This window comes from Microplitis demolitor, chromosome 1 (assembly GCF_026212275.2).
Source record: "Microplitis demolitor isolate Queensland-Clemson2020A chromosome 1, iyMicDemo2.1a, whole genome shotgun sequence".
Lineage (NCBI taxonomy): Eukaryota > Metazoa > Arthropoda > Insecta > Hymenoptera > Braconidae > Microplitis > Microplitis demolitor.
In genome coordinates, this window is record NC_068545.1 from 22,236,692 (window position 1) to 22,245,688 (window position 8,997).

The following is an 8,997-nucleotide window of genomic DNA, read 5'->3' on the forward strand; positions in this document are numbered from 1 at the left end:
AAGATGAAACTATCGAAGTGAGTTTTCAAGATACGTGTCCTTGATTTTAAATTTATTATTTAAAAAAGAAAGACGTATTAGTTTATTGTAATGCGAACTGAATTGTATTGACTTATTTTAAACTATTCTTTCTGAAAAAAAAATTTATTTCATGTAATTTTCAAGTATAGGGAAGAAATTATTCCTATTTGATCACGAAGAAAATCATTTCCATACGACTATGGGATTGCTTTTTTGAAATTATATAATTAATTTTCAAAAGTTGTTTGAAAATTTCCGTAAGTTTTTTTTTTGCTGTCCCATTTTGCCCGAAGATGAAAAAAATAACTTTTATTTCCTCACGATTGGAAATTCCATTTATTTCCTTCAAATATATGTGAAAAATTTAAAATAACAAATGTCAGATCAAAGAATTTCATTTTATTCTTAGCGTCTCTATTGTGCCCAGCCCTTTTCCTCTCTCTATAAACATCGAAAGAATTCCTTTACTCACATGAATTTTTTACTTTTTTATTCAATGTCAGTTTCTACATACTGTAAAAAATGAGCAGAGTGAATGTGGAGTAAATCTGGAGTGGATGACTGTTTATATATTTAATCCCCTCGGAGTAAAATTGATTTCTAAAAGGCGTTTACTTTGATATTAAAACTCCGAATCGGGGTGATTGCAGATTTAAATAAAATCCGAATTCTACAGAATTTTCTACAGATTAAATTATGGGAACTATCCCAATATTATAAAGAATGATACCTACAATATAAAAATAGCTTTCGCATTATGTTCCTGCAATGGATGTGTTAAAAATCTTGTTTTTATACATTATAGATATCATATACATAAATATATTACCTATTCATATAAATTTCGCTTTGCAAATATTTGAATTGGTTGGATAAATAAATTACCGAGTGATTTATTTTTCGAACCAGTGACTTCAATATCCAAACATTTAATCAAAGTACTCCATTAACGTTCATAACTTTAAAATATTAGAAGCCTATATTACAATTACCTAAAAAGAGTATTCAATTTAAAATAAACTGCATTAAATCCTTTGACAGAACCGAATATGCGCACAGAATATTAAATGAATTTTCCATAAAAAAAAGGAATTAATGGCCCTCAGGTTCAATTATCTACAGCAGGTACAAAGAAGAAATAAGAGCCATAAAAAATTTTCCATATTTTCCAGTCAACATAAATGATAAGAGTTTTATAGTACTTATAACATAATTTATCTTCCTATTTCTTTCTAAATTTAATACTTTCACAAGTACCCAACTTTTATGCTAATAGGACATAAAATAAGCAAGGATTACAATTAAATAATAACGAGGAAACTTTTTTTGTAAATTATAACTTTACTCCATTTCAAATCGAGCCACATATATACGTATATATATATGCATCTGCTACATTTTTACACATGTCTACGTTTATAGTAACAACAGACCGCCAATAATCTTTTTTTAATTATTGTTATTTATTATTAATTTATTTATTCATTTTTGTCAATCAACTTCATAATTTTTTTTTTCAGTCTGTGCATGCACGCACGCATCAGAAAAATAATACAGTCGCACAACTGACATCATCTACATTTAAAATAATCATTTTCTTTTTTTTTTTTCATTTATTTTATTTATACGTTAGTTGATTTCCATGGTTCTCATTATTTTAAAATTGATATCTTTTCATAAATCTTATTTTTCACCCCCCAGCTACCGAAATCGCTCTTAACATATTTATGCATGTACCTATTTTACCATAATTAACATTAGGCATTATTACATACGATACAATACATACATACAATTGTCCGCCACCAAAAAATTAATATTCATTTTTTTTATTATCATCATTATTAATAATAATAGTAATAATAATAATAATAATAATGCATTCTTTAAACATAGCACTCAATTAATAATATTCACTTCTCTTCTCTCCTCTTGTCTACACTTCTCTTCTCTCGGCTATTCGTGTTCACTTTATCTAGTTTTTTTTTTTTTTTTTTTTTTTTTTTTTTGGTGAAAAGTATCTTTGACGTATACAGCTCATAAACGCAGAGTATGCAATTTCTGTAATGACGACGTTGAATACGCCACTGAACTAAAATAAAAAAGGCTGAAAAATATATACTATAAAGTACTAAGAGAGTTTTTTTTTTTTTTTTAATATTTTCCGCATAGTCATATCAATTATTTCGATATATTGCGCTACATTTTTTTCACATACACATATAGTATATCTTTATATTTAAACATTTCTTTTTTATTTTATTTTTTATAGTAATTTTCATTTTTTATTAAATAAATAGTTTATTTAATTTCAGTGACGCAGGCTAGTTTTTGTTTTCCTTACTCTTATAATTTTTGTGTTTTCCTATTCTACTTCTAGAATAGGTCCCAGTAATTTATTAACGAGTACAATACGATTCGTTTATAGAGTTCAATAATAATAATAATAATAATAATAATAATAATAATAATTTAAACTAATTAATTAATTAAATTAATAAAATATTAACTATAATAATAATAAATATATACAGCGGGCAAGGTGCCTGGTACAAATAACTTTACATCGGTCCAAGTAAAAAAAATTTTCATTTCTGCTTAATATTTAATTGACATTTTTTTTTTTTTTTTTTTTTTGATAATAAAATGACAGATCAACAGAGAAAAAATATTTTTTTGTTAATCTAAAGTAAACAGTGAAAATGTCCAGTTGATGTTTGTTAATAAATAAAATACTTGTACCAGCGCAATTGTTATTTTTATGATAAAAAATGATCGAGCGAGCACGGGCGTAAAATAAATTATACAGACGCACGTATTGCCTTGTGCTTGTAATATATCACGCCGTGATATTGACAAACTAAATAGGTAACTTATAAAAAAAAGAAAAAAAAATAAGGCGAGAAGAATATTCTACTCTGAAAATATAATCAATAATCTGGGCGTTGGGAGTCTTCGTGATGGTACACGACTATTTTAATATAATAATTATAATAATAATTAGTAATAAATAGTAACAAGGTAAGTGAACGTTAGCCGCGGAATCGCATTGAAGGATAAACTCAGTGCGGATTTAAAATGTCTCAGGTAATTTGAATTAATCATCTCATAAATTCTCTAACTAAATAACGAGTCACCACATTACGAGTGCCAAACAACCAGTGATTAAATAATTTACGGCTTGAACAAATAAAATAAAGTCTAACTAACATTTTAAACACAACCGCCGTGATCTTCATATTCAAATTTAAATTATTTTTTTTATTATTTTATTTATTCTGCATTTATTTTATCGGTTTATTATTATTATTTTTTTTATATATATATTTATATAGAATTTTAATATTTATTTTAGTTAGGTCTTTAGCAGTTGCAGTTGGGATTCGAAGGATTTGCCGGTTGATCAGTTAATTTCTGTCCTTTCGCTTGTCCGCCACCGCCTGCCATCAATGCTGGATCATTGTCGAGAGACTCGCTCATTTTGTCGCATATTATGTCTACCAGTTGTTCAAACACCGCCTAGAACGTCATACAATTGTAATATTTATTATTAATCATGTCTTTTTATGTTTGTAATTATGTAACACATCAATAAATTAATAATTTATAAACAATAAATTACTAATTACAGCAATACGTTACTAAGATGAATGGATTTTTTGATTCAAGCATAAGTGGAAAAAATTGGAGTGCTCGATAGATTATTGTTTTAATTTTTGATTAATAATTTTTGAGAAAAAATTTTATAATTTTTTTTTTTAGCATGAAAAGTCAATTTTTTATTAACATCATGCATTTCCCGGAGGGAAATATGTATGCGATGAATAAATATATCTTACGTATGCGAGAAAAAAATTTTGAATAAATTTTGTATATATGTTTACATGAATACGATAATATCTATGTTGACATATATAAACCATATTTATTAATATATTTTTATAGAAAAAAAAGTAAATGTCACATGTGTGTTGCATAAATTTTCACATAAATATATTTATGAATTTTCTTTTTTGATTTTTTGGAGGCATCCTATTTCGCTTGAAAATAAAATAAAATTTTTTTTATCAGTGGGAATTCGTCTTATATATTTACTTTGAATATAAGCGGAAAATAAATTATTTATCGTACATAGGATCAAAAAAATACATTTTTCACACTTTTTAAATTTATCATAATTTTTATTTTTAAAATTACCAAATTTCAATAGAAAATTATTTTTTATCAGGTAAGAGACCCAGTACCCGATCAGGGAACTAGTACTCGATTACTCCATGAATTTGTAGAAATATATTTAGTAAAATTTAGTAAATATTGATATTCAATTACATGAGTGATCGGGTATTGGGCCTCTTACCTGATAAAAAATAATTTTTCATTGAAATTGGATAATTTTAAAAAACAAAGTTACTATGGCCATAGTAAAATTTACAATTAATTTCTGCATGCGTTTATTTCAATCTCCGCAGGTGGCCAATATGGTCCGGCTTTACTATGACACCATAGTAATTCCAACAAGAATAATTTCTCCGTGTAATAAACGAAATGAAACGTGTTATTAAATTTAGCCTTTTACTTTATCTCCAGCTTAGAAGTTTTCGAATGCATTAAAGAGAACAAAAATCTCTTTAGTCACATAAATAGGTCACTTTGTAATTAAAATTCTGACGTTTGCAAACTTGAGGCAATTTAAAAAATCATAAAACCGTACAATTTTACGATTCATCAATAACTTGACAGTATTGCTGTTCAAAGTAAAAAAAATAAGTAATAATTATAATAATAATAGTAATAATTACCTTAACATTAATATTTTCTTTTGCGGAAGTTTCGAAAAACTGTACCCCCAATTGTTCAGCCAACTGCTTACCTCTCTCGAAACTGACCACCCTTTCATCCTCCATGTCACACTTATTACCGACTAAAATAACCTGAGCATTATCCCACGAGTAAGTTTTAATCTGCGTGATCCAGTCTTGCACTGAATTAAATGACTCTTCGTTAGTTATGTCGTACATGAGAATAAATCCCATCGCTCCTCTGTAATAGGCCGTCGTAATGGTTCTATATCTCTCCTGTCCAGCAGTGTCCTGTGGTGTTTAAATTAAATCTAGATGTTAATCAAACGACCTTCACATAGAACACACACATACACACTTCTATCGATTTCCGATTCAATACAAGCCATTAAAAGTATTTAAATAATTTTATTGGACTTTGAAGTAAATAAACCGAGCAAAAAAAAATATATATAAACTATTAAACTTTTAACCAAATAAAACATAAAAATATGTCTACTGACCCAGATTTGTAACTTGACCCTTTTGTCATGTCTGAACACAGTTTTGACTTTAAAGTCAATTCCGACAGTCGAGACGAACGCAGACGTAAAAGAATCATCAGCGTATCTGAATAAAAATGACGTTTTTCCCACTGAAGAATTACCAATAATTAGCAATTTGAACATGTAATCAAAATTTTGATCCGCGGCATCTTTCTGCCACTTTGGATCCTGACCTGCCATCTGCAATTAATAAAAATCTATTAATTATAAATTATTAAATTGATCCAAATAAACAACTTTTAATTCACATCTCTCATTCATTTATATTTGGCCAATTTTATTACTTAAATATTTAATTAATTAAAATTTATATCTTAATTAATCAATATTTATATTTATTCAAATTTCCCATTATTAAATTTATTTCATCTATTTATACAGACCACACAATTAAAAAAAAAAGACTCAAATATTGACATTTCACAAAGAATAATTAAATTTAAACTAATTATTTATAATTAATATTCACTAATGACAGCTGTCATGAATAATGAATTCATAATTATCTTTTTATTTAATTAAAAATTTTAATCTTATAAAATAAAACTAATAATGTTTGTAAGTTAATAAGACTAATTTGAATAAAAAAGGTATTAAAGTAATTCAATGAAGTAAGAGGGGATTCCGGTACCGGATTATAATCCGGCGATGTAATTTCAACGATGGAAATCATTCGCGCCATTCGCGAGCGCAGCTCAAAAACGGAGTTTCTTAAAGTTTCATTTTTTTTAACACTTTTACTTCTGTTTCCGGTGAACCACATTTTGAATTAACGATTCAACAAAAACTACTCGGCAATTTTGTTTAAATAAATTCAATTATTTTTTTTCACGACTAAATTATTATTATAAATTATTTCGCCAGATCGAGCATCGTAAAAAAAAGTAAACAACTAAATGGCCGGTTTTGAGTAAAAAAAAGTTATCAGACATTTAATTCCACGTCGACGTTTCTATTGTATGTATTGTCGACTTGTAAATACTTATTCTTGGTTGTGTTTTTGTTGGCGTTTGTTATCAGACCTCGTACTCGGCAGTTTATCAAATACAATTAGTTCGGTCACGTGACTAGACGACTGTGAATGTGTGTCCAGGTGTACTGGACCACATGTTGTACAATAAACTTGGTCAATTTATAATATTTTCTACTTACAACTTTTAACCATATATTTATTTATTTATTTACATAATAAATTTATAATGGAGTAGACCAAGGGACTTAAGTGCCGTCGAAAACATCAAAAGACCTTTCGGAAACAGCGAGGGGTGAATTTAAATGACACGAGACAAGTGGAGGCAGAGAAAGTCCGAGGTCATATGGAGGGTTGACTCAGAAAAATACAAAATTTTTTTTTTTTGTCTTTCATTTGAAGCTTCATGCTCCGTTGGTTCCTTTACACCTTACGACTTGAAAAGGACAATAGTTTTCCTCTCTGCGTGACACACTGCCCGATTTATACCATGTTCATATCTAACTCGACCTCAGAGCCTATATTTCGCTCCGTTTTATATCGCTCCTATATCAACCTCTTTTATTTTTATTTCAGAACTTAAATCAATGCACTGACTATGGAACATATTATATTTTATGTAGCAACTTCTTTTCTGGTCACATATTTTTTAACTGCAATAATTATCAGTTTAAAAATATACTTTGTATTTTTAACAATTTTTAATTAACTGATAATTACTCGAGTAGTTGGCCTTAAATAATTAAACCAATAGGATATCTCCAGAAAATTATATTATCGGAGTACATATTTAATTACTGAAATAAGAAAAAAAAATTTGAATGTTTATCAACTATTGACCTAATTAAATGTGACTAGAACAGAAATCTATCAGTCGGTAAAAAAAAAAAAACAACTATGAATAGAAAGTAAACTAAAAATAATAAACTCGAACGGAAGCGGTAAGTTATCGCGGCGTGTTTAACATTTGCGATAAAAACTAGTGGAAAATGGTAATAAAAATCAAAGAAGTTAAATGAACAATACACATGGCAATAGTAATAATAAACAATAACAGTAAGAATAATATAAATATAATTAAAATAAATAATAATTCGGTCACAGTAACGACCTAGTAATGAAAAAAAAGGGAGAAAACCTTGAGGACTGATGTTGTATTGTGCCAGTTGGGCGAATGGAAAATCGATAAAGGAAAAGGCAGGGCCTCTCTTCCATCTCGGTACAATTTACTCACTAAAATCAATCTCCTGGTACTCAAATAAATAAAGTGGCGATAGTAAAACCGAGTTAATTAATTAATTTTCCAAGTAAAAAATTAAATTTTTCTAAAAAAAATGGGTAATTTTTTAACGACCACCATGAGGATGACGTAGATGATAGTGAGCGCACTCGTCGGCGGTTATAGGCGACGTATCTCAGGCTACAATATATATGTATATATACTGATATATAGACAAGAGTAAGGGAGCGAGAGAGAAGTGAATCCAATAGAACTCGCACCTGTCACAGATACTCGTAGAAGGTGTTCTTGGTAACCACACACTTGTTTATTAGAAAATACAACACACGATTTACGGAATTTATTTTAAAAAATACTCGTTCAATATTAGTGCAATAAATAGTTTAAAAAAATAACGTTTTAATAGTAATCTAAATAATTTATATAAAGTTGGTTAAATGGTAAGCCAACTGGTCTCACTAAAGCGTCGTCGCACCACTGTAGCGAACGCTACAGCTAAAATATCGACCATTTCCAAGAGAAACCCCCGCCCGAGACCAATCCCGGTATCGCGGGTATGCGCCTGCGTTTGTAACCCCCCCGACCGCGCTCTTATCAACCAACAGCTCAAACCCGACGTCAATCATTTATAGATATAACGTCACATGCGTCAGACGACACTGGACGATGCAACTTGTTGAATTGCCGCCACCGACAAATTTATTTTTATTACATTTTATTTATTTATTTATTATTTTATTACCGCTTTTTATCTCATCCCTTTTTTATGGTCCTTGAACACTGTAAATTATTTGCGAAAAAGTACAGGGACTGGATGTTGATATTTGCACGGGCAACTATTTGTATATTTATTTATTTATTTGTTTTTTTAATGAAAATTTTTATTATATCAATACAATGCTCATTCGATATTTATTTTAATGGAATTCAAATATTAATTAATTGAGAGTCGTTTTATTTTATTAGTAGATAAAGTTATTCATGGTCAGACTACGCGTAAATTTTTTTGCAAAGAGATTTTATTTAAATCTAGTATTTTGCAAAAAATATTATTGTACAAATTGCATTCAAGTTACGAAATAGTTTTTTTTATTGTCATATTTTAAAAAAAATTTTAATTACATGCGGAAATGTCAGAATTATTTGATGTTTGTATTGAGAACCATAACAATGAAGAAATTAAATTATTTAGTCTTTTACTGCAGAGTTAACAATGTTTTATTTTTAATTTTAATTAAATTTGTAATTGATGGCATGTAAACAATTTTACAGTCCAATAAATTGTAAAAAAGCTTTTATGCACAAACTTCACTCCAATAGTTGGAATTGAATTTTAGTTGGTTTTATTTTTAAATTTATTCTAAAAAGTAATAAAATATTTTTTTACTCTGAAGAATTTTTAAAACTGATCTTATTAAAGTT

The 8,997-nt window shown here is 28.1% G+C and overlaps 1 protein-coding gene across 2 annotated transcripts; it reads right to left on the minus strand.

Moving 5' to 3' along the window:
• Positions 1-1,355: 1,355 nt before the first annotated feature.
• Positions 1,356-8,064, minus strand: LOC103580149 (ras-related protein Rab-3). Of its 2 annotated transcripts, none has more exons than XM_008561810.3 (4): positions 7,836-8,064; positions 5,324-5,545; positions 4,821-5,111; positions 1,356-3,540 (listed from the first exon to the last, which is right to left on the minus strand). In XM_008561810.3, exons 2-4 carry the CDS (start codon positions 5,543-5,545, stop codon positions 3,385-3,387), a joined length of 669 nt encoding a protein of 222 aa, XP_008560032.1. In that variant the 5' UTR covers positions 7,836-8,064; the 3' UTR covers positions 1,356-3,384. The 2 variants fall into 2 exon arrangements, with proteins under 2 accessions (XP_008560032.1, XP_008560031.1); XM_008561809.3 differs by lacking the exon at positions 7,836-8,064 and adding an exon at positions 5,997-6,261.
• Positions 8,065-8,997: the final 933 nt, after the last annotated feature.

Excerpts from the sequence above, each read along its gene's own strand:
- LOC103580149 (XM_008561809.3), bottom strand. The coding sequence starts at position 6,128 with ATGTGGTTCACCGGAAACAGAAGTAAAAGTGTTAAAAAAAATGAAACT. Across the intron at positions 5,546-5,996 it reads CATCGCCGGATTATAATCCG|ATGGCAGGTCAGGATCCAAA; the intron begins GTACCGGAATCC and ends TATTAATTGCAG. Across the intron at positions 3,541-4,820 it reads AAGAAAATATTAATGTTAAG|GCGGTGTTTGAACAACTGGT; the intron begins GTAATTATTACT and ends ATGACGTTCTAG.